A 24,765-nucleotide genomic window follows, 5' to 3' on the forward strand; every position below is an offset into this window, starting at 1 on the left:
ATAAGCATGTCGCTGTTTTGATAAAGGGCCTGCCAGTTACAAGCACACGAAAGCAAGAGAAATTGTTATACCACTGTAATGGCGTACTAATGTAACCTAATACTACGTTAATGCGTATTTACACCACATGGCTACGATTAATCACTCACCGCGGGACCACAAAGCCCAATAACATCATACACCACACAATACAATACAAACACATTGCAAGTGTTTCTTTCCTTATTTTTAACTGTATCCTTATGCATACGATTGGTATATATATATATATATATATATATATATATATATATATATATATATATATATAGTAGGGTGGGGGAAGATGGGACACCTTTTCGTTTAGTTTTCCCTTTTCATTAGTAGTAAACAAAGAACATTCAATGAATTATAAAACCGTATCTTTACGACTTACACAGACCGTTGGCTCTTTGGATATTATGTGTTAAAGGTGTCCCATCTTCCCCCACTTTACTATATTGTAATAAATCCAATAAAAAGTGAGCATACAAACCCCGTGCGATTTACGTGTAAGCCATTATTTGCTTTTTGTATGCGGTAACTGAAGTATTCCCTTCTGTTAGGGAGATTTTGTAATTTATATTAAGGGCCCAGAAACGGAAATTCAGTTATACCGACTAAATAGTCGCCGCATGTACAGCGAAAACTAATTACGTTTACTGATCCGCCCACCAGAAAGCTTACTTCGTTACCTATGTATATATAAAGGCGTGGAAACGGGAGAAATCTTGAAATGGGGACCGAAACACCGCAGGGAAAAAGCTGAGTTACAAATACAGTTCTTGCTCATTTCTCCTAGAATGCCTTCGTCTCATTACAATGTAATGAAGTAATAATGATTACATCATAATCACGCGTTTCCTATCTTGGGATGATATTGTGTTTTTTTTGTGAAAACATTACAAAAAAACAAAGAGAATAAGAAGGCCAGTTCTGCAGTATAGTAGGGAGAGTTTCGAGAAGAAAATTACAAATTTACGTCAATGCACAGCAGTTGGTGGTAATAAACTGACAGATGTTTTGATAAGCAGCATAAGGTAGGCGGAAGATAACAGCCGCAATTTGCCTCGGGTCAAACGTAAACCACCTTGAATATAAGATCACGTCACTGGTTTCATATTCTGAGATCTTGTGAGAAACCTTAGTGCATGGAAATCCCCAGCAAATCATTATATAGAAGCGTGTTATTAAATCTAGATCATATAGTGTAATAGTCTTCTGGTGCTATCTGTGTATCCTACTTCTTAAGTCGGCAAGAGTCAAGCAAAGCTTTAAAGTTATGGAAATTGTACGAACACAGATCAAGTACTCACTTTTTTACGGCTTAGCGGTGAGTAAATGGTTTTAAATTGTGCTAAATACATATAGATACAAAAACTAACTCTTTGCTTTTCAGCTTGGTGAAATTTTGCTCGGACTTGTTATGATTGGAATTGGAGTTATACACACTGCGTATATCAATAACTTTGCAACAGATCCTCAAATCGCATTTTATGCAATTGTAATTTACTATATTGCTATAGGTGCAACGTTGTGGTGTGGGATATGGGTAAGTGTGTTTTATAAACTGTTTAGAAACGAATAAATTGTAGATTCAACTTACAGACGATTGTGGCTGGCAGTTTGGGAGTTCATGCAGCGAGTATGCAACCCAGTTTGTTCCAGGTAATTATGCCTATATGTAATTAGAACATGAAAATATATATACAAATTCCACCTGCGCTTGCTTAAGTGCTTTTACAAACCTAATAGGCAGGTTGAATGAACGTAGCTTATTTATCCCGCGGGACGGGGCAACCGCAGTTGTTATAACACTGCTACTCCATTTACACACTGTATTTATACCCTCTTTGTGCTTAAAGTATGTTTTGGAGCAGTGCGGTTATATTATTTACCAAGGACACACGCCCTATATTAATATTGGCATTTTTGGCTTGTCTTATCCTTTCTAATATTCAGCATTTGTTTATAGATTAGTCTTCATATGGGCTTTGCCGTCGTTTCAGCAATCAGTGCACCAATGCTATGTTGGGTTTCTGTGATACTTCTTGTACTTTCAGTAAGTGAATATTCATGCTTTTTTTCTTTATGTGGAATACGCGTTCTAGTGGCTCAATTAAAGAAAGCATAAGCTCTTATTTACAAGGGTCGAATATGTTAATTAAACTGCCTCTTCTTGAACTATTGTATAGTAGGGTGGGGGAAGATGGGACATCTTTTCATTCCATTTTCTTGTCCCATTTTGTAGTAAACAAAGAACTTCAAAGAATCATTAAACCGTATCCTCACGAATCTAATAGACCGTTGTTAATTGTTAAAAAAACGATTAGGATATTTAGATATTATGTGCTAAAAGTGTCCCGTCTTCCCCCACCCTCCTATATATATTACTTTTTATGTATATGGTTGCCAATTTTACGTTTAGGTAATTATGTAGGCTGCCCAATGCATATTTGTTTTTGGTTTAAAATTTTAAACTGCTGAGAGTGCAAGCATAAAAAGGATTATTATGCGCCAACCACAATTTGCATTTTTTTCATTTTCAGATACACTCCGCCTTTTTCCTTGCTTTCTTCACAACTTCTGTACTCATCTCGTTCGCTGCATTTGCCTTCAGTGTTATAAGTGCTTGCAACAGTCATAGCATTATAACTTCCATTTCAATATCGACCACATCTAACGAGTATTCCCACGATATCCTAGACAACTACTCGGACACAAAGTCGATGATTGTAAGTGTTTCAGAATATAGTATATGGGGTAAGATGGGATGCTTGTAGCACATAATATCCCATTTATCCAGTTTTCAATCATTACCAACTCTATGTTAGGCTCGTGGTGCTACATTTATACAGTTCATTAAATATTTTTATTTACCATTAAAAGTGCTCAGAAAATCAAATAAAAACGTGTACCAATTTACCCCTACTCTATGTACCAAATAATGTGTTACATTACACAACAGTTTACGTGACTAACCATTTGTTTTTTCAGTCATCGATAGCTGCTTGAACCAACTACTGACAATAACGTTGAACAAAACTCGATACAACGTTTGTTTATCTCTCCTACGTTTTTTGCTTGTAACTTTTGAATGTAGCCAGATATACATAAACTAGCTTTTTTGTCAAACATGGCACAATACGCTTGTACTATATGGCGCCCTTTTGTTTCCATCAATCATACGAAATAAAGTACCTCGTTTTTGTTATTTAATTTGTATTTGATTACTTCGATTTTAAACTTCCCCAAATTACTAATCAAAATTTGGCAGTTTGACTTCAGCATTCGTACATCGAGTATCTTGTCTCTTTTTTCATCTTAAGGCTTGTGTCACCGCAGAATGTGTACCTAGAAAAAATATTCTCCTAAGCTCCGAAGCAAATGCCCTGACATATACAAAACAAATGCAAGTATAGCTCAGTTTGTGGGAAAGCACGAAAGCAAAGGTGTAAGGGGAAAGCGACATACGCCATTACAGTTATTAAAAAAAGGGAGTCTGCATTAAATGCAACATCTATTCGCTTATAATCATAAATTCAAATACAAATTGTTATCTGCTTACCATTTTTGGTCTTCATTCACCCACACCTGGATACTATCCACTGTAAGGTATTGCGTCTGGAGTGTATACTCATCCTGTTGCCATAAAAACTTGACTTTGTTGAATCCTGTTGGCATTTTACCGTACTGTGCAGTGTAAGTGTACGTGGTGTCAGGTCGTAAGTCCAGACTAACATCCTCGCTAATTATAAAAAACAAACATGTTGCTTAATTGCCTTATTAAACCTTATGTATATAGTAGGGTGGGGGAAGATGGGATACCTTTTCAATCTATTTTCTCGCCCCATTTCGTATAGTAAACAAAGAACATTCAAAGAATTATAAAACCGTATCCTCACGACTCCAATAGACCGCTGTTAATTGTTTAAAATACGACCAGGATGTTTAGATATTATGTGCTACAGGCGTACCATCTTTCCCACCCTACTATATATATACACGAGTTGACTTTCCACTTTAAACCTGCATTTCGGCATGCATTATTTGCTTAACATATAACTTTATAGTAGGTTTGGGTAAGATGATTTATGTTTTCATTTTTTGTCCCATTTGGTAACAGACAAAGAATGTTTACAGAATTCTATATCTTTAACACTCTAAAAGAGTGTAGTTTGCATATATGGAATAGTACGTGCTAATGGTAACAATGAGCATATTACTGCAAACTATGCGGAATATAAACTTGTTTTATGAGAAAAAACATCGTTTTAAACTCACTCGCTGAGCTGAACTTGAGCCGTGTTCTCTGAAGGTCCGTACAAAGTTAGGAAAATCTTTCCTTCCACACCGTCACTGTTTGAACCAAGTTTTACCACGACATCAGTCATATACTCTGTAGGAATAATACAAAATTAAGAAATGGAATTGCGCAACAAAAAAATTTTGGAACAATATAACTGCACACGTAATCAGTGGCGCAGCCAGAAAAAAATAAAGGGGGGGGGAGTGTTTTATTAAAAAAAATGTTGTTTTTTTAAATTAATTTTGTTAATTTTTTTGGTTTAAAAGGGGGGGGGGGGGTTGCGAGCCCCTAAACCCCCCTGACTGCGCCACTACACGTAATTATATATAGTAGGGTGGGGGGAGACGGGACACCTTTAGCACATAATATCCAAATATTCTGATTGTGTTTTAAACAAATAACAACCGTCCATGGAAGTCGTGAGGATACGGTTTATAATTCTTTGAATGTTTTTTGTTTACTATCAAATTGGATGAAAAAAAAGAATAAAATAGGTGTCCCATCTTTTCCCAACCTACTGTACTACCCCAACTGCACCAAACGTTCAATTCCCTTTTACCACGTTTTAATGCCAGGCCTTTTTACAGTTGGGCCCCATATTCAGAGAGCATATCGTTATATACCCACCACAAAAGGGAGCCTGGGAGCCAGTTTGCAGATACGCGCTTGGGTTGCTGTATTTGTAAACGTCGCTTGCGAAGTTGATGCTGTTGTATCCCATGGACGGGCAGCGCTGTGAGACAACTCGCATGTTATACAAGTCTGATCCTAAGTGTTTATACTTTAAATAATTCCCGAAATGTGACATATTTCGCAATTGAATATTGGTAAGATGTAGATACCGTTGGCGCGTAATACCACATATTTCCTAATCGCCTTTTAGCGATTAACATAGCCCTTTTAAAGTTCCGAGAATACGGTTATAATTCTGTGAACATTCTTTGTATGCCACCAAATATGACGATTATGTAAAGTTATACACCTAAAAAGATAAATAAGTTCTCACGTTGTTAGGGCACGAAACACAGTTTCCTTCAAGATAATCTTCGTATCCAGTGCATGGGTTCCCCTCAAACGGACAAGATGTGGTGATCGACTCAGTATACAACGACAATGCTCTCAAATGGTTGCATGCAACGAAATTCTGAACTCCGTCCACGACCCCGTTTATGCCAATGATGGTAGACAGAATATTCTGAAAGAGAAATCGTTTAATTACCGTACTAACGAGACTTTAGCATAATTTCTTTCGCGGCGGTGGCTCACTGGTTGAGCGTGCCTAGAACAAAACGGATACCGCTCGAGGATCAGGGCTGCTGCGGTATATGCGTGTGTTTTTGTGCAAAACACCTAACGGCAATTGCTTTAACCCAGTAGTAACTTTTGGGTTGTCTAAATAGTCATACATTAAAAAAATGTGAATGAATAAATGTAACTTTCTTTATCCCGTGAAGAAAACTACATTCGTTAAACACGAGTGTTCATATACCTCGTGCCAGCTTACGAGTTACCAAGCAGGCTATGTTACTTTGTTGGTGATTATTTTTTAGAAATTTGTAACTGTTACTTTGGACAATCCTTTAGTAACCACTGTGTTGGGGCAATTGCCGTTGCCGTTAAGTGTCTTGCCCAAAGTCACATATACGCCCACTCCAAGGACACATATACGCCCACGTAGCAGCAACAAGCCTTAAAACCACTTTATTTTATACACGAGATGTATAAAATAAAACATCCGTGCTATATTGATTGTCGTTGCCTCGCCAGCACGCGAAGTTGTTTCAACCTTTCATTCTACGAACACATACTAACCTGGTCACACCCCGGTTGTTGTATACCGTTGTTTGGCCAAAAGTCAACATGGCCACTAATTTCGTTTGTCCCGTATCCAAAATCTTTCAGTTTCTCGGCATCAGTGTGAAGGACATCAACAAATGTCGCGTCAGAGCTGTCCAGTCTCACTTCTATTGGAGTTCCCTCAAAGTAAGGCCCAGCAGGGTCAAGACCTAATGGATGAAACAGTTAGGAGTTAGGGTAATATGGTTAATGATATTATTCTTTTTTATTGTCTTAGTATAAGGTATAGTTAACAAAGAATATTTCCAAAATTATTAACCGTTTATCCTCAACAATCTTAAAGAGCGTGGTTAATTGTTAAAACACGATTATATATCAGATATTGTGTGCAAACGGTATCCATCTTACCCCACAGTATGATATAAAGCGCAAACTTGCCTGATATTCTTCCAACTTTAGGATTGAGACGACTACCCAGGTAGCTGCAGGCTTGTGCGCCTAAACTGTGTCCAATGCAATGAAAACTCGCATGGCTGATTTGAAAGTAGTCCTAAAATGAATTTCATAAGTTTTTGCCATTACGGTAGTGTGTATACTTACAGCAATGTTTTGAATGAAAAGAGCAATTTCGGCTCCGACGATTTGAGTGTCAGTCGCACTCTGAGCGTAGTTAAGAGTTAGAGAACCACCGAACCAACCAACACGTATTACATTCACGTTTTCAACCTGTAAATGAAAATAGAAATCGTAATACAGAATGATGTGTGTACCAATAAAAGAACTATTATCCCAACAAATTGTATAGTAAGGTGGGGAAAGATGGGACACTTTTTATTCTATCTTCTCGTCCCATTTGGTATATAGTAAACAAAGAATAAAACCGTATTCAAAGAATACTAAAAACCGTACGACTCCCATAGACCGTTGTTATTTGTCCAAAACACGTTCAGGATATTTAGATATTTGGTGCTAAAGGTGTCCCGTCTTTCTCCACCCTACTATATATACTTAAAGAAAAACTGGCTTACACTTCGAAGCGCTGAGCTCATGTCGTTCATCCACAAAGTGTCGCCATTTTGAATATAACCGTGTACGATAAAGCGTGTGAGTCTAGATCTATCAAATGTTGTTTGCCTGAAATTCAAAAACTATGGTCAGCGTTTTGCAATACTACGGTATATTTATGCTAATAATAAAGCTTCTATTTTTTGCTTCGTCTGCTATACCAGGCATAATTTAAATTAGTATTTTTAACGCTTCGTGTATAGAGACGGTTATTTTATTCCAGCGTATTTTATTACAAAGATCTGACTCGGGTTATATATAGTAGGGTGGGGGAAGATGGGACTATTTCGTTATATTTTCTCGTCCTGTCTGGTACTTACCCAAAAAAATTCAAAGAATTATAAAACCGCATCCTACGACTTGTATAGACCGTTGTTAATTGTTTAAAACACGATCAGAATACTTGAATATTTTGTGCTAAAGGTGTCCCATCTTCCCCCACCCTACTTATATGTTAGAAAAAAGCAACGTTTTGCACTGGGGAGCCACGGCCCCCAAAAATCCTTTTTAAATACAACTTCTGTTGCCTTAAATAGCCTAATAATAATACATGGCCCACACTTAATACCTTGCATATACTGTATAGATTAAACAAAAAATCTTCAGCAATATTGCCTGTGCATGGAGTAGGCCATAGTACAGTTACACATTTCTCACCCAAAACCGTGCATGTCCGTGTTAAAAACTTCAACGTCAGTTTGGGTCCTTGTGTCCAAGTAAAACCTGGTGTTAACTTCTTCTGGTGATTGTGGCAGATAACCAACTGGTCGTTCAGTGGTATCACCCCATGGCGGGTCGTCTGTGAACGTCCCCAAACCGGGGTACGTTACAGTATCACCTGCAAGCATTTAAAAAATCGGTCACTTTTAATAGGGTGAGGTAAGATGAGACGTTTATTCTCTTTACCTGTCTCTTTTAATGGTAAACAAGGTAAACTTTTAGTTTTTCAGTCACTTTTAATAGGGTGGGGTAATATGAGACGTATATGTTTATTCTCTTTTCCCGTCCCTTTTAATGGTAAACAAAGCATATTTTTAACTTTAAAACCGTGACTCTGTGACCTTAAAAAACGTTGTTGGAAACATGAATTTATAGGTGCTAAATATCTACAGTAGTATAAAACGCTGGTGGGTGGATTTACTGAAAAATGAATACGGAAATAAGGTTGCTAAATTACAGTCACATGTTTGGCTTATTCTTTAGGCCTGTGTTTTAAGTACACCTGCAAGCCTCTTTGTGCTCAGAACGTTATTATTATAAACCAGTATAGACCACTATTACCCAACCTATTGCTTTTCTATATTCATTCAACTAGAAAAACACTATCTTTTTTAAACTAGTGGTAAATCTAAGTAAAGTGAGACAAAAAAACAACTAAGTAACGCGAGGCAAAAGTGTCTGATTTATATATAGTAGAGTGGGGGAAGATGGGACACCTTTTTCAGCAAATTGTAAAACTGTATTCTCACGACTTTCACAGACCGTTGTTAATTGTTACAAACACGATTAGGATTTTTTGATATTATGTACTAAAGGTGTCCCATCTTCCCCCAACCTACTATATGCTGTAAAGTATTTCATTCATACAAAAAGAGTTATTTAACAGCAAAATGTCAAAGCAACTTACAATTTGCAAAATGCAGCGACAAAAGTACAACCACAAAGGCACTGAGATGCATATCTCGTGTTATACTGTTACAATGCACACAAAATAGCTGTAACTGTTTTCGAAGTAAACCAAACTTCTTTTTATAAAACGTGAAATAGATAAACATATGTTGTTTTCACACGCCTTCTTTAATGCAGCCAATAGGATAATGTCATGTCATTCTTAATGGTTCATAGGATGAGACTATACAAAGAATTAACCTAACACATGTGTTTAATTACTCCTACGCAAACTAAATTAGAGTTTGTGATGGCAACCATGTACAACATTTAGCACTCTGTTATTTCGTATAAGATAAAACCAATGTTGACGTATTCACGTCATGGCCCAATATTTGAACTAACTACCTTTTTTAAATAAGGAAAGTTTTTCGTGTGGTCTACACACCTTTAGTTTGCCACCGCTTTTTATTAAACAAGATGACAATTGATTTAAAAAGAGAGTTGGTCAAATTGAAACCGCATACCCCAAACATTACTACTGACTGTTTGCTAGCAAATAATTACATAAGGGTGTAGGCAGCTAAACGTTTTCGTAAGCCCTTTAAAACTTGAAAAAACAAATTTTGCTTTTTTGTTTCCGCTTATTTGTGACGTACAGTAGGCATGGTACGTCACAATACAATTCCATATTTTACGCAATGATCAAACGAGTGTAAATAAGTCCTTGATTTGTTTTTGGCTTCTCTTTGTATGATAAGGGTTTTTAAGGATTAGGATATATGCGAAACGAATTATGCCATTTCATTATAAAGTTGTCAGGCTGTCAACGTACCGGTTATCGAATGTTGTTTCCAATGTCTTGCCCATTAAAGTTAACGTAGTAAAAAAACAACTAGTAAACGATTATATCAGAAATATTTGTTTGTGTTTTTTTAATAGAATAAGTAAATTAATGAATGAATGGAATTAGTTCGTATTGTAATAAATTTAGATATTGATTTAAATGCAGAGGTTTTTGGGGTAAGATGGTTCGTGTTTTTATTCTCTTTTATCTTCCTATCTGTGGTAAACAAGTAATATTTACAGAAATAAATACCCGTATCTCCACGCCTCTAAAATCGGCGTTTTTTGTTAAAAAGACAATTCGGAAGTCTGAGATATTATACACTAACAGTATCCATCTTACCCCACAGTATCATATATAGCTTTGGTGTTCACAGTTAACCCAAAAATGTTTTGTGGCGTATGCGGGGATACCCAAGATGACGTTGCGTTTACTGTTTGTACGAGCTGCGCAAAAGTGATGTGCGCAGGTTGCCTTGTGGACCACGATCACGTGTTCACCGGACAGGGGAAGTCTCATCATGGTTATCACGAAACTGCACAGTTAAACCACCTTTTGAAGTTCTTTATGGACGCAAACGTGAAAAGAAGTGTAAAGTGTTCAAATAAGCATGGTAAATATATTATATATAGTAGGGTGGGGGAAGATGGAACATCTTTTCATTCCATTTTCTCGTCCCATTTTGTACTAAACAAAGAACATTCAAAGAATTATAAAATCGTATCCTCCGGACTCCCACAGACCGTTGTTATTTGTTTAAAAAACGATCAGGGTATTTAGATATTATATGCTAAAGGTGTCCCGACTTCCCCCACCCTATAGTAGAGTGGGGAAGATAGGGCACTTTTTAATTTTATTTTCTCGTCCCATTTGGTAGTAAACAAAGAACTTTAAAAAAATTATATTACCGTATCCTTATGACTCCCACTGGCCGTTGTTAATTGTTAAAAACAGCATCAGGATATTTGGATATTATGTGCCTAGGGTGTCTCATCTTACCACACTGTACTAAAAATGTAGATGTACATGCCAATATAGTTTATTTCCATTGTACTTGCCGTGTTAAACTTTTCAATATCTGAACAACGTTTTGTGTTTCTATGTTCGCAACAGCAGTTCGATCGATATAAGTCACGCATTTTTATTAATTTGTACTTGCGTTCAGATAAAAGAGCCGATTATTTCTGTGAGGTGTGCCAAGAGTTTACGTGCCACACGTGTCTGGCGTTGGACCACCAACACCACGCCACGGAAAAACTTCGCGCATTCGAACCCCAAATACAAAGAGCGCTATCTGGCTGCTCTGAGATGCTCACCAAAAAGCGTAAGTTTTAAATATTTTTGGGATGCGTGTAGTAATGTGGGGTAAGATGAATGCTGTTAGAACCATATAAGACTATATTTCCCATTCGTGATTTTAACAATTAATTTTAACGACCTTTTAAGCAGGGGGAATATGGCTGTATATTTCTGTAAATATGCTTTGATTACAACTAAATGGGACAAAAAAGGAGATATAAACATGGACAGTTTTACCCCAACGTATTATAATTTTGGGAAGATGGATACCGTTAGCACATATATAGCCCCTATTTCCTAATCATGTTTTTAAAAACTAACAAGGCTCTTTTATTTTACGCTCTTTTGAGTTGTGAGAATACGGTTATTTTATCTGTAAATATTTTGTGATACCAAATGGGATGATAAAAGAGAACTAAAGCATAAACCACTTTACCCCAACTGACTATATATAGCTAAACCATAATTTGTACGGGGTATTTTTAATATTTTTATTCTTACATAATCTCATTACGGTGATAAATGTTACCTTTTTAATAAAGTATTTATATTTTATATTTATCTAGGAAAATCCACGCTAAGATGCGCGAAATCATTACGTCAGAACTCGAACGAGGTTGATGACGTCATAGAAAATACGGAACGAACCATTCACAGGGCAGCAAAGGAAATTTTATTCCAAGTCAGTATATGAGGAACGTTTTCGAAAAGTCAAAAAGTATTCTGCCTTTTTTTTACAACATGACATAACGTAGTTCAAAAGTAAATGGTGCCCTTGGTAAAACCTGTAATATTTTTAACGTTTAGTCTACCAATCGACGAGTCGGCAGGTTACCCTAATCCAACACGCCTTCAAGCCTAATTTTACCAGTTTTCGGCAACACTTCGCAAACGAGAAGAAATGCTGAAGCGAAAACTGACAACAGAACTACGAAAGCGAAGCAACATTATGAGAGGGCAGGTGAAATGCGCCGAGTTGTTTGCCAACATATTTAATGAGGCGCAAGAGGTCGTGGAAGAGCTACAATCGTCAAAGTCAATACCGCTTGAGAAAGATCTGTTTGCTAACCTTGGAGTTTTAAATAAGTATGTATATATGGATAGCTCAAGGACAATACACTTAAAGGGAATTGCTTCAACCCAATGATCATTTATATAGGTTGTCTTAATTGAAAACCGTGATAAAAGCCAAAACAACAATCACAAGAAATGATAAAAGCGAAAACAACAACCACCTACATAGTTACATATGTGGTAACTCATAAGCAGGCAAGAGTTGATGAAACAGAACACGCTTGTTACTGTCGGTGTCCCGCCACTCGTGGGTAAATAAGTTACAGTCATTCATTTATAAACCACTCGAATACTCCAGAATACTTTGCGTTTTACCATAAGACATTTTTCTTAATCTTATCCTGACTATCATTTCAGGTTTGATGTCAACTACTTCATAAATAAACGCAGCAGCCAAACGTCACCGATGGATCTTCCAGAAATGGTGAAAATACCAGATGTGGAAATGGAGGCTTTATGCTCGAAGCTACTGTCTACTAAACCAATACCATTACCAAGTATGTTCGCATTTTTAATACCTATTTCTCATAATGTTAGCAGTTAAAACTATATAGGAGTTTCGCTCTTGTTATTTACATTTAGGCGAGAAGCACCCCGGGCGTTACTATAGTGCAAACAAATGAACTCGAAAACGTTACCGTTTTAAGTGAAAAAAATTTATAATTATGCGCTGAGTTTATTAATCCGACTTAAATTTCCCTTTAGAGTGAGTCAGTTATTTGTAAAAAATTCTTTTCGTGGGTCATGTATTTAGACTGTCACGCAATAAAAGTTATTTGTATTAGAGATTTAGTTACGCATTATATAGCACTCTTATAGACCATTTTGGTAGTAAACAAAGAACAATCAAAGAAATATAAAACTATATGCTCACGACTTCCATAGACCGTTGTTAATTGTTTAAAACATGATCAGGGTATTTGGATATCATGTGCTAAAGGTGTCCCCTCACTACTATATATATTTCTATATTTTCTAATCGTGTGTTAAACAAATAACAACGCTTAACCTCTTTATAGGGAACAGTTCAAACGGTCAACTGCCGGCGCAAAGACTTAGCAACTCCAGGCATGCTGTACCATATACAGGTGATGGGGAAGATAGCGTGGGCGAAACAGATGTTGAACTCGGCGAGTTTCAAGTCACTGGAAATCCTTCAAAGGTTTAAATATAAAACTATAAGAATGAATGTAACTTGTTTATCTTTGCGTGTGCAGTAGTTGTAACTTACGCGCTTAAAACATACTTACCATTTAGAAATATGTTTCAATAATTGTTTAACAGTTAAAACTAAAAATCAAATTAAGGTATTAGTTATAGCATAGCCATTGTCTTGAAAAAAAAATGATCCCCTACAGTGATCACCCACAAATTTACAACTCGTAATCGGGCATAAGGTTTGTGGAACAGAACACCGGTGGTATAACGACTGTGTTTGCCTATCACGCGAAGAATACATTTAAGATACAATGATTTTTTAATCAAATCTGTCATTAAAATCTGTATTATAGTAGGGTGGGAGAAGAGGAATACCTTTTCATTCTGTTTTCTCGATTTAATTTGGTAGTCCACAAAGAATTAGAAAACCGTATCTTCGTCACGACTCTCATAGACCATTGTTAATCTTTTAAAAAACACTTTCAGGATATTTGTATATTCTGTCTTAAAGGTGTCCCGTCTTATCCCACCCTACTATATCTAGTGCTGTAATTTTGTGTTTTTATTAAAATATGTTGCATGCAGTTGACCGTTCGAAGCAGCGACAGTGATTCGAGCGGTAGGGACCAACGGTATCGTGAGTTGAACGCTGATATTCCTCACCGAGTGAATTACCCTTCCAAAATGCACAACAAAGGCGAAAATGGTGGACATAGACGTTCAAGAACCGATTTAATAAATATTTTAAACGATAGAACAATAACGGACCAGAGAGCGTTAAATAATCGCAGGCACTCGATATTTGGAAATGGAAAAGGTAAAAAATAGGTTTTTGTTTTGGCTACAAATATAATGCGGGGAGGGATGGATAGAGCTAGCACATGATATATACTATCCATTTTTTTGTTTCATTTTTAACATTTTTATCAATTAACAACACTCTTTTACAGTATAATGAATATACGGTTGTAAAATTATGTAACTATTCTTCGTTAACTACCAAATGAGAAGGATAAAAGAGAATAAAAACATGAACCATCTTATGCTAGCCTATACTATATACGATATTTTAATTAAACTTAACAGCAATTTGTTGTCATAGGTATTGAGTCGCATTCACACACTAATTTGAGTGGAATGGTTACACATCAAAAAGCAGGAAATTCTGTGGTTGAATTGAAATCGAAAAGCACAAGTCGAATTGACACCGATGATGTAAGTTTTGATCCATTTCTGTTTTGGCTCCATCACTTCCCCGCGTTTTTTATTGTAAAACCGTGGTATTCTATAAAAAATGAACTTTAACAAGTGGTATAAAAAATAATAAAATGCGAAATTATTAACCAAAAGTACAAAAGAACTTTCGGTTAATAATTTTATTAGTTTTTTATGTCACTTGTTTGAGCCAGTGTCAATACTGCATTTTTTGATCTCTTAAATGCTATTTCTATAATTCAATTACACTGCGTAACGGTAAACACAAACGCTCGACATAAGATTTCTAAAGTCATGTTTACTTTGATTTACAAGCATTAGATTGTAAAATATGTTAATGGAGTTTGTTTGATTGCTATTAAAAAAAAGAATAATAAAATCGCTGTCTAAATAAACTGCAGCAAAATATGCAGTTTTAAAATTTTTACAAAAACACCTATATATGTAGTAGGGTGGCGGAAGAAGAGACGTTTTTTGTTATTTTCTCGTCCCAATGAGTGGTAAACAAAGAACATTTAAAGAGTTATAAAACCGTATCCTTACGACTCTCATAAATCGTTGTTAATTCTTTAAAACGCGATCAGAACATTTGAATATTACGTGCTAAAAGTGTCCCGTTTACCCCACCCTTATACTATACCAACTAATATTGAAGTTGTGGTAATACGTCTACCCTTGCCTATAAATCTGGGTGGTCTCGACATCTCATATAGAATAGTAAGTACATGGTTTTAAATTGCTATTTACTATGCAGGTTTCAAGGCACAGGCATCGCGGGGAAGATTTTGAAGATACAGATAACGGAATTTATTTCAAAGCACCCCCAGTGTATGAGAAAAGAACAAAACACGACAAAACAAAAGTTTCGCTGCACAACCAACCGCCTACCCGCGGTCGATCATCTCGGTATGACGTCATGAACGGTGACGTCACAATACGTTCGGGACATGTTATAAACAATACTGGTTTAAAACCGGTTAGTCGTTCAAGAAATTCGGACACGTCATACTACACGGAAAAAGAACGAAAGAAAGAGAAATTGAGATACTTCTTTTCAGCAAAAGAACAAATGTTAAATAATCCCAATTTAAAATCGACGCCTTTGTAGTTCCCTTATAATGAGTTGTCTATGTTTAGATATATTTGTTGTTTTTATGCTTATCTAAAGCTTGCATTTAACATTTTGTTAAAAAATAGTCGACTTTTCCATTTCTTTGAGTTTAGTTACCTATACTCGACATAAAATCGTATTTTTTTATAGCAAACTGTAATTAGTCTATTCTGCGTACAGCACAATTCAATTTGACACGCGGTTTCAAATCGAAACCTTCAGAACTCTGTTATCGTAAACGGTTCCCCGTCAATTGAGGAATAATTTCAGGCTCCTGTTTCACTTAAATAATCGACCGTTTATGTGCGGCCAATACTGGAAGGTGGTTTTCCGCGGACTTATCCGTTTACCTACGCACCGCCCCTGAGCGTAACTACGTCATCAAAGCCAGAATGCAAATCTTCGCGCTGTAATTGGACACTTGAAAGTGATACGTCCGCCAATTGGTCGGCCTTGCATTTGAAATTTGCGGACATGCCCGGCCCTAATTCGATTGATCTAAATTCGGTAGACTTGTCTCAATTTGAACGGAGATATGAGGACAGTTATTATAGTTATTCCGAAATGGCTTTCATAACAAAAATCACAATTGTCAAAATATATGTTCCGAAATGGCAGTAACGATTATTCCGTTTTTCCTTTAAAACGATTTACCCAAAATAAAAACGAGGCTTTATGAAAAACCTTTTTTGCTATAGTTTTGTTGACCATTTTGGTTGTTTTGTAGAGAAATCAAATATGCAAGGCCGCGAGTCCATATACTTCCGCGCCACAGTCATCAAACGCGGCATTAAAATTTCATATGCGACTGCGTACACTGTACACTTTCTCATCGCACTCTGTTGTCACAAAACACCGCTGCTAAATACCGTTTGCTCCATTTTATGACCACTTCGCTTCAGATTTGCAATGAATATTAATTCACAAAAAAAAATCGCAAAGCCGTGCTGTCTCGTACATCGTATATTCGATTATTTTAGTGAGATAAATGTGAAACCAGAGACAGGAAATTCGTTTAGGTTTATAGCACTTATTTTTTCGTTGGTAAAATTACCTTAGATACCTAAACAGTTAAACACACGCTATTTATTCGGACTTTTTCAAAAATAATTTTTTGCGTGAAGGGCCCTTTGTACAACATGATTCTTTTAACTAAACGCAACATTACTTTTAAATTTCTTCCAAATGTTACGTAAACTAAACAAAGTCGTATAAATTATTAAACGTTATCACTTTATTGCACTTTAAATATGACAAACTTGTGCAAAGAGCTTCTGTACATGAATATATGCATGTGTGCACAACGTACAAAATGGCCGTGGGAAATGCATGAGCAAGTGCCGTTGCACAGAATACGAAATGAAATACCTATCACCACGTGTTTTAAAATGCAATAATGAGAAGGCTGTTATTTTATGTTTTATTTTATCGGTCTGTTCAGCTAATGTCTGCGTATTTAATATGAGCTGCACAGTAGGGTGGGGGCAAGGTGGGACGTCTCTAGCACATAATATCCAAATATTCTGATTGTGTTTTAAACAAATAACAACGGTCTATGCGAGTCGTAAAGACACAGTGTTATAATTATTTGAAGTTCTTTGTTTACTACCAAATGGGACGAGGAATTATACCGATAAGGTGTACCATCTTACCCACTGTAAAATATATTGATTTTTAGTGGTTTGTAAAATTTAATTTACGTTATAATTCATTTAGCCTTGCATGAAATTTTTAACATTTATGATTATTTTTCCTAAAACGTACTTTATTTGTTGTCGTTAGAAAAGCATTGAAGCTTTTATAGGCGAGAAATGGAATTACAATTAACGCAAACCAAGCGAATTTACCGAGTTACAAAATCCGCTATCGTTTTTCGCTTTTCCGAGGTCGTTCAAATCAGGTGACGAGGAAAGCTCAAAATTACGGGCTAGGGTTTCAGAAATCGCGGCGGGCGCAAAAAAGTCGCGGTCCGGTTTCTGCCCGCCGCGAAGAGACGCGACGACAATCGAAAAAGCGCACTGCCGCGGCCGTAACAATCAGTAATTATGACGCAGGTGGAATAGCAACGGCAAGGCATTGAAGCAAATGAAAGGGTCTATGATCATTTTAATTGGTTTGCAATATCCGAAATATGCAGTTATTAAGAAAGCTTGTGTACAGTTACTTTTCGAATAAAATATTACTGGCAGCTGCAGGCATATCATTTTTATAAGTGGCAGGTGGCGGGAATTGACTCTTTGGTTTGTATATACGAAGTTAAATATACAGTATAGCCACATATTTACAGCAACTTTTAACAGATTATTTTATTATAGACTTAAAATAAAACTTAGTTATATATTAAGACCCTTAAAATGGCAACTGTAACCGAGACGGTGAACCAGCAGATCCCGAATCCAATTGACGACACTTCAGGCGCGTCATCAAACTCAACTACGTCACCAGGCAATGACGTCAGACCGTGGGTGCATGACGTCAAACGGGAACCCCCAGAAACTAATTGCTACCAACAGCACGCCACAAGTAGCAATATACCAGAACAGCCATATCATCACGGACTCTTTCCTATGAACAGTTTCAACGCTCAGTACAATAACAACAACCAAAAACCCGCTGTAACACCGGAAAATGGCCGAGGTTATTCATACAACCATTATAGCTACCCGGGCACTACCTTGCCAAATCATCATGTATCACAAGATACATCGCCCTCGTTTTTGGAAAGGAAAAGAATACACGAACCGGGGTTCGAAGCTGGGCACTTCGTGTCCAAAGCAACAAACAATTTTTCCCACCGAACGCCTTATTTTCACGGTAGGTATTTGTTATGTGTTTCACGTTACATAAATTTCCAAATAAAACCGACACTTTTTGTTGCATTTAAACCTAGATATTTTTGAATTCTAGGAACTATAATTAAAGCAACATTGCAAGCAAAAACAGTCCCTTTTACGTGTGGCGACGAAATGCACAAGCGACAAAATTTTAGCCTTAAAAATACTAAAAAAATGTCTTGTTTAAATTGAAATAAAATCGGAAATATTCTTAACTTACCTTAATTTCTCAGAAACCCCGAATTACAACGTAAACCATCACCAGCCACCCATGCGAGGAGTTTCAAGTCCTCGGAGTGTGGACTCCCAGGAGCAGGTGTTTCAAAATAATCCAAGCGTGCCTGGAATTTCGGAAGCGGAGGAAAAGTTTAATCAATCATTGAGTGGAAACAGTTTCTATGGCGACCATGACGAAAACGCCAGAGACTCCGACACGGATACTCCGTCGGTACAAAATGGCGACGGCGGACGAGTGAAGGGCAAAAAGACTAGAAAACCACGCACAATATACACGAGCTACCAACTCCAGCAGCTCGTTCGAAGGTTTCAAAGAACTCAGTATCTTGCTCTACCAGAAAGAGCAGAACTAGCTGCTTCACTTGGAGTAACTCAAACCCAGGTAAGTTTTCTAATACTTTAACTTGTAAACTCCACAGTCACATGTGCAAAATTAACAAAACTAAGCCTAGCCGATATAGTGAACGCCAGAATTTCAGTTAAAACGCGGTATCCTTATATCTATCTGGCACTGAAATCTAAAGCTTTAGTATTGAATGTGCATTTAAACACAAACCATGTGTATTTAAAACTACGTGCTGAGCCGACTAAACTGAAATACTATGGTCGTCCTTTAAAAACCGCTTTTAATAGCCACCGTTTGAAAATTGCAGAGCGCAAGGCCATAGACAATTGCGACAATTTTTCTATTAAGGCGATTTGGGCAAAATGAAGCCATTTTACATAATCAACGAGCGGTTGATTGGGTCGAATTAACTTTAAGCGACGGAAATTATTTCAGTGACAGCTGCAAAGGGGGTAATATTACAAGTTAGAAATTGATGCCATTCTGATTTATTACCACACCACTTTTTGTAACAATTTGCATTCAGTTTTTGCTCAATTTCAACTTACATGAAAATTATAACGGAGTGTATTAAAAGCGAAATAACCTAACAGTATTGTTGGGGTAATATAGATACCGTTATATATCATAAAATATCCCATATTTCCGAGTGTGTTTTAATGATAAACAACACTCTTTTTATGTGGTGTGGATACGGTTAAACAATTCATTATATATTCCTTATTTTACTATAAAATAGTACGATAAATAAAAATGAAAGAAAACCTTAGCCCTGCAACAAGATAAATATTTTTATTTAATTTGTTTTTTTTTATGGTGTAATCAAGGAAATGCATGTTGTACTCGGAAAACAAATCATTTTGATTTGGAACAAAATTTATGTTATCGCAACAAAAAAAATTACTTGATTTGGTTTGATCTGTTTAGCTAACAAAACAAAAGTAGGACCTCTAGCGTACGTTTAAAGTCAGCATGTAAACCGAACTGCAGAGTTTCGACATAAATTATTAAAGGCAGGGGCTCAGCCCTAAAATTGCTTCTTAAACACCTGCTTCCCATATGATGGGAGGGGCTTAGGAGAAGACAATTTAGATCATCGAGATGTTTCGTTCGATCAATTTAATATTCATTAAACTTCATAGCAATTTATCCGCCGGGCTCTAAATTGGTATCGTAGACCCCTTTGACACATTGATGCATTCGCCTATTCCTTTACGTTTTTTATCTTCTCGCAGATCAAAATATGGTTTCAAAACCGACGTTCGAAGTATAAGAAGCTTTTAAAGCAGCAACTTTTACATAAGCATCATGGTGCGGCTGATATAATGTCAATGGGCTTTGGGTTCGGCGGACAGCAGATCGACGAGCAATCAGGACCATACATGACGTCGCCTTACTCGGAACAATATACACCCGAGAGCCAGGGGTGGGATAATGAAATGACAAGAAGTAGGAATGACCCATATCATCAGCGTCAGCAATCGCTGGTGGATCAAAACCAATACCCGGTGAATATTAAGGAGACTGGAGAATTACCTGACTGCCGTATGGCGGTCCCACAGCTGCATTGGGAAGCCCAGTACCCAATGAATCCTAACCACGCGAGTCCTTACTCGAACATACCTGCTACACCACACATGGGGATCCCACTTAACGGGAGAAACCTACCAGGTGTAGTGGATTCGCACCATACTGACCCGGGCACAGCGGGCATGCGAAGAGACGGTATTTTGCAATGGGGCAGTCCATAGATAACGTGTTGCCGCTCTTTTGTATGAAAAAACTTCTCAGTCAAATGTACGAATATGTTGAATGTTATTGTTACTATTTCAAATATTGGAATTTTCCTTCATATGCGCACGTGAAGTTGCGGATTGATACATCGTGATGACGTAATACAACTAAACCACGAACCTGACATTTGTCACAAAATCGAAGTTGAATGAATGAATATAAAGGAAGGTTTTGTGTATATGGTTTTTATTGCTTCCTATGGCTTAGCTAAATGTAAAGGGTCCTTAAAAATTATACGCTGTCACTTGTGTGCCGGTAGTATATAGCTACGCTTGTATCCAGAAAGAAATCTGTCCAGGTGGCATTGTCACGTGAATTAAGCCGGGTAGGTTGCAAAGGAAGGCAGAATTATAGGTTCGGATAACGCAGGTTTTAATAACGGCAGAGGTAATTGGTGGGGCGAGCAATCATTCGGAACGCGGCCACGGCGAGCGGCAACAGCACGCTGTTATCATCGCATGCCGCATGTGCTCTGTGACGTAACAAACTAGGGGCGGAATTCGACAATACACCGACGCGGGTAGAAGTGGCACGCGATCATCACAAATCAGAACAACGCCGCGCGATTTATTAAAATTCCATGTGGGCTGTTATAAAAGGCAAACATTGCTGGTGATTTATATAGTGGAGGGGGGAGATAGGAGACTTAAGCACATATTGAGCAATATTTTTAAAATATGTACGGTATTAGGAGATACCACGAATTAGAACTATCATATGTTGATTAATTTACAACAATTTAGAAGAATGTATTAAAACACATGAAGAGGTATTTAGCGTTTCGTACATCAGGTGTAGTTTTACCAATTTGTTAAACCATGCGAATACTTTTAAATTATACTGCAACATTTGATTGTGTCTATCATTAAATAGGTACCCGTAAAGTTATATTGCACCTTTGCCGGAGTCCCGCCTTCCCCCACCCTACTATATTAAAACCTAACATTTTGCTTTATGTTGTTTTCATTGAATAATGTCAACGTCACGGCAATAAATACGTTTATTCGGTTTGGTGATTGATAATGACAAACAGTGAATGTTGCAGATAAAGGCAAAATATATTGACTGCTATTTCACAGACAAAACATACAATATAATGTGCAGTATTGTGAATTCCAACCTTGTTTTCGTGAGATTATATAAATTTATAATGAGATCTCATTAGCTACAATATGTTATATAGTGATCGTGCGGTGCTGAAAAAAAAAAAAAAAAAAAAACTCATAAAGTGCAAAACGGTGTATAAGTTACCAAAAGTTGTTTTTATACGAATTAAATGTATTGGGTGTGTCAACAGTGTGCGTTTGGTGCATTTGGTGCGAGGTGTTGGCATGTATGTGTCGGTTGAGTTAGGGTGACCGTATTGACCTTCTGTACAGTCGAGGTCTGCAGCGCGGTATGGCGGCTGTTGGTAGTTTGGTTTGCGTCGCTTGTGGGCGCTAGAGAAGGATACGCGTTGGACTTCATAACACCGTGATCATATTCGTTCGGATCGTAGTTGGCTCCAAAAGGAAGGTTGCTGTTCATTCCTGCGAAGGTAAAATGTACAGTTGTTATGAGCTAATATTGTAATATAGGGTAATATGAACATCGTTAACAAATAATATCCCATATTTCCCAATCATGGTTTTACTATTTATCAACTCTATTTTAAATTTGTTGGGTTATACGGTTGATAATTTTAGTAAATGTTTTTTTTTTCACTAAATGGGGCAATAAAAGCAAAAAAATATCTTACACAAACCGACTACCGTAAAATACCAATTAGTTTTCGAATTTTACCTTGGAAAGAGTTGGACTGCTGGTAGAGTTGGTAGTTCATCATTTGGTTGGTGAGATCTTGGGGAAAACGTTGGATTTCGCTTCCTTGATGGTTCGTTGGTAATGATGGATAATGTACAGTTCCTTGTCCGCCGTGTATATCAGGTCTAAATATAAATAAAGTTAATAATTATAATACTAATTCATATAGATAACTAAAACGCCTTTAGCAATGAAGACAAAAAACGAACCTTGTTTTTAATGCGCATTAGTATTAGACCTTTTAGTTATAATAAAACACGTAAAACTTACCCTTCGTTAGACGGGCAGTGTTGCTTCGGCGCGTTCCATTGCAGGGATTCAGCGTCCACGTGATCATCGTAACTCCTTGCACGCTTCACTGACTCCGCGGGTGGTTCACCATCAAAATCTGGAGCTTGATTATCAATGACTGACTGAATTCCAATCTCGTCCAAATCTTGAACAACTCCAGACTTCAACAACTTCTTAATCTTGGATCGTCGGTTTTGGAACCAGACTTTAACCTGGTAAATATATTTTACATTAGAATAATGCTATTGAGAAATTACATAAATAATTTTGGACTGTTTAAAATACCTGTGTCTGTGTAAGTCCTAGAGCAGCAGCTAGTCTTGCCCTTTCCGGCAAAGCTAGGTATTGCACTTTCTTAAAATACATATGCAGCTCCTGAAGTTGGTAATTTGAGTAAACGGTACGTGGGTTGCGTTTCTTTTTCGACTTGCTTGTATTGACCGAAGTATTTGGTTGCTCTGTTGTGTCATTGAAGGTCTCGTTGGATGGAGAGTCATCTCCTGGATCGGAATCAACGGAAGATCCCGGGGAATTCTGTGATGAGGATGACGGAGGACAATTTTGGAGATCGTCATCAGTATTTCCAACTTCATGTTCTAGGAAAAATAAATATTTAAATTTTAGAATTAAAACCTTGTTAGATAATAGTTAGTTTTTTTTTTTATTGTATTTACCTGCAAGTATGCTCTTTGGGGAAGGGGGTGCAGTTTGTAAATCACTTTGGAAAAACGAATCAGTAGTTTGAGCAGCAGAGGTCTCGTCAGTATTATCTTCTGAAAATTAAAAATAAATGTAAACTTGGCTAAAAATAATTTAACTGCAATGTTTGTATATAGGCGTACCGTGGATATGAGTTGGCGAAGATAAGTTTTCGGAAACACTGCATTGCAGTTTCTCTTGTTCATCACTGTGTTTTGTAGCTTCCATTTGATTGAACACAGTTGCAGAGGTAGTGTTGCTCGCGTTTGTAATAGTGATTGAATGTATATTGTCAGATTCAGGAGTTGTAGGTGGCGTGTCTGCTACAGTGGAGATGGTAGTGCGTCCACTGGTTTCGGGAATGGAAAAGAATATTCAGAGTTGTTGTTGCTGTAATCTGGGAACGTATATTGGGATTCTTGTGGCGTTTGTGGCTGCAGCTTGTTTTTCTCAACTTGCCACACATCTGTGCTTGGAGGTGGTGTCAGCATTGGCTCAGCTATCGCATTTATGTTGTTATAGTTGCCTGTTACCGGACCGATTTTGTTTTCGTACGGGTAGTAGTTTGTGTAATGCAAAGGCATCGTGCGGTAAGGCAGACTGTTGTTGCCCTGCTGCTGGTAACTAATTTGCGGCAAATAGAGTAATTGCTGCTCTGTTCGTGATTTTGATTGTCCACGGGCATCGACGTTTTCTTGCTGAAATAAGCGGCGAATGCTGGAAATTCTTGCGACGTTTCAGCTGGTTTTGGCTCGTAGTTGCCTGCGGAAAACTGCGCAGAACTGTAAGCGGTTGGAGGATAAAATCCCATCGGAGATTCAACGACGCTTGACATATTTGAAAATGTAATGTATTCTGAAACTATTCAGGCTGAAATATAAAAGGTTATTAATCAAGTTGAAAATCACAGAACGCTGTGGGTTTTAAACTGTTGTAACCGTTTTCCTTTCGCTTTAATTTACGCCTTCATTCCAGCTAATTCGTATTTCTGCGTTTACTTGCCGTACTGCTGTTGTAAACTTTTTATGCATTTTAAACTAGAATGCTTTATGTTACAGCCGACTAATACGCCATACCATGAATTGAAACGGAATGCACGTTATAGGTCAGTCGCATTTTACTTTAATATATTGAGATGCAATAACCTTTCTCTATATCTGCAGGATACTGTTTTCTACAGCTATTGCGAGTACTGTGTTTACAGCAAGTACTTGGGAGTACGAAATAATTGTACCTTCACCTGTCGGTGATCTGACTTTA

General features: G+C 37.2%; 4 protein-coding genes and 1 pseudogene across 6 annotated transcripts; 3 read left to right on the forward strand and 2 right to left on the reverse strand.

The window, feature by feature from the left end:
* Window positions 1–1,118: 1,118 nt before the first annotated feature.
* LOC149733724 (uncharacterized) lies at window positions 1,119–3,232 on the forward strand. 2 transcript variants are annotated; one of them, XM_089881124.1, is made up of 6 exons: window positions 1,119–1,351; window positions 1,418–1,570; window positions 1,627–1,686; window positions 1,994–2,080; window positions 2,568–2,753; window positions 3,016–3,232. In XM_089881124.1, exons 1-6 carry the CDS (start codon window positions 1,301–1,303, stop codon window positions 3,031–3,033), a joined length of 555 nt encoding a protein of 184 aa, XP_089737250.1. In that variant the 5' UTR covers window positions 1,119–1,300; the 3' UTR covers window positions 3,034–3,232. The 2 variants fall into 2 exon arrangements, with proteins under 2 accessions (XP_089737250.1, XP_089737251.1); XM_089881125.1 differs by lacking the exon at window positions 1,627–1,686.
* On the reverse strand, window positions 3,224–18,693 carry LOC149733725 (pancreatic lipase-related protein 2-like). Its single transcript, XM_089881249.1, has 11 exons — window positions 18,556–18,693; window positions 7,847–8,027; window positions 7,153–7,258; window positions 6,725–6,850; window positions 6,563–6,674; window positions 6,140–6,333; window positions 5,334–5,522; window positions 4,955–5,060; window positions 4,303–4,417; window positions 3,587–3,766; window positions 3,224–3,372 (listed from the first exon to the last, which is right to left on the reverse strand). The coding sequence occupies exons 2-11, from the start codon at window positions 7,858–7,860 to the stop codon at window positions 3,303–3,305; spliced, it is 1,212 nt and encodes a 403-aa protein (XP_089737375.1). The 5' UTR covers window positions 7,861–8,027; window positions 18,556–18,693; the 3' UTR covers window positions 3,224–3,302.
* On the forward strand, window positions 11,884–16,465 carry LOC149733726 (uncharacterized). Its single transcript, XM_089881140.1, has 6 exons — window positions 11,884–12,029; window positions 12,375–12,514; window positions 13,037–13,179; window positions 13,761–13,992; window positions 14,278–14,390; window positions 15,145–16,465. The coding sequence occupies exons 1-6, from the start codon at window positions 11,893–11,895 to the stop codon at window positions 15,496–15,498; spliced, it is 1,119 nt and encodes a 372-aa protein (XP_089737266.1). The 5' UTR covers window positions 11,884–11,892; the 3' UTR covers window positions 15,499–16,465.
* On the forward strand, window positions 17,569–20,836 carry LOC149733727 (uncharacterized). The gene is made up of 3 exons (XM_089881135.1): window positions 17,569–18,315; window positions 18,569–18,954; window positions 20,154–20,836. The coding sequence occupies exons 1-3, from the start codon at window positions 17,856–17,858 to the stop codon at window positions 20,667–20,669; spliced, it is 1,362 nt and encodes a 453-aa protein (XP_089737261.1). The 5' UTR covers window positions 17,569–17,855; the 3' UTR covers window positions 20,670–20,836.
* An 858-nt stretch (window positions 20,837–21,694) lies between these two features.
* LOC149733728 (uncharacterized) lies at window positions 21,695–24,570 on the reverse strand (annotated as a pseudogene). The gene is made up of 6 exons (XR_016385316.1): window positions 23,649–24,570; window positions 23,481–23,579; window positions 23,092–23,402; window positions 22,786–23,018; window positions 22,495–22,640; window positions 21,695–22,241 (listed from the first exon to the last, which is right to left on the reverse strand). The product of XR_016385316.1 is annotated as an uncharacterized LOC149733728 (transcript).
* Between the last annotated feature and the right edge of the window lie 195 nt (window positions 24,571–24,765).

This window comes from Ciona robusta, chromosome 7, assembly GCF_009617815.1.
Source record: "Ciona robusta chromosome 7, ASM961781v2".
NCBI lineage: Eukaryota > Metazoa > Chordata > Ascidiacea > Phlebobranchia > Cionidae > Ciona > Ciona robusta.

Excerpts from the sequence above, each read along its gene's own strand:
- LOC149733725 (XM_089881249.1), bottom strand. Across the intron at positions 6,334-6,562 it reads TAAAGTTGGAAGAATATCAG|GTCTTGACCCTGCTGGGCCT; the intron begins GCAAGTTTGCGC and ends TTCATCCATTAG. Across the intron at positions 5,061-5,333 it reads GTGTTTCGTGCCCTAACAAC|CGCTGCCCGTCCATGGGATA; the intron begins GTGAGAACTTAT and ends GTTGTCTCACAG.
- LOC149733727 (XM_089881135.1), top strand. The coding sequence starts at position 17,856 with ATGGCAACTGTAACCGAGACGGTGAACCAGCAGATCCCGAATCCAATT. Across the intron at positions 18,316-18,568 it reads CCGAACGCCTTATTTTCACG|AAACCCCGAATTACAACGTA; the intron begins GTAGGTATTTGT and ends TTAATTTCTCAG. Across the intron at positions 18,955-20,153 it reads TTGGAGTAACTCAAACCCAG|ATCAAAATATGGTTTCAAAA; the intron begins GTAAGTTTTCTA and ends ATCTTCTCGCAG.
- LOC149733724 (XM_089881124.1), top strand. The coding sequence starts at position 1,301 with ATGGAAATTGTACGAACACAGATCAAGTACTCACTTTTTTACGGCTTA. Across the intron at positions 1,571-1,626 it reads CGTTGTGGTGTGGGATATGG|ACGATTGTGGCTGGCAGTTT; the intron begins GTAAGTGTGTTT and ends TTCAACTTACAG. Across the intron at positions 2,081-2,567 it reads TGATACTTCTTGTACTTTCA|ATACACTCCGCCTTTTTCCT; the intron begins GTAAGTGAATAT and ends TTTCATTTTCAG.
- LOC149733726 (XM_089881140.1), top strand. The coding sequence starts at position 11,893 with ATGAGAGGGCAGGTGAAATGCGCCGAGTTGTTTGCCAACATATTTAAT. Across the intron at positions 12,515-13,036 it reads TAAACCAATACCATTACCAA|GGAACAGTTCAAACGGTCAA; the intron begins GTATGTTCGCAT and ends ACCTCTTTATAG. Across the intron at positions 14,391-15,144 it reads GTCGAATTGACACCGATGAT|GTTTCAAGGCACAGGCATCG; the intron begins GTAAGTTTTGAT and ends TTTACTATGCAG.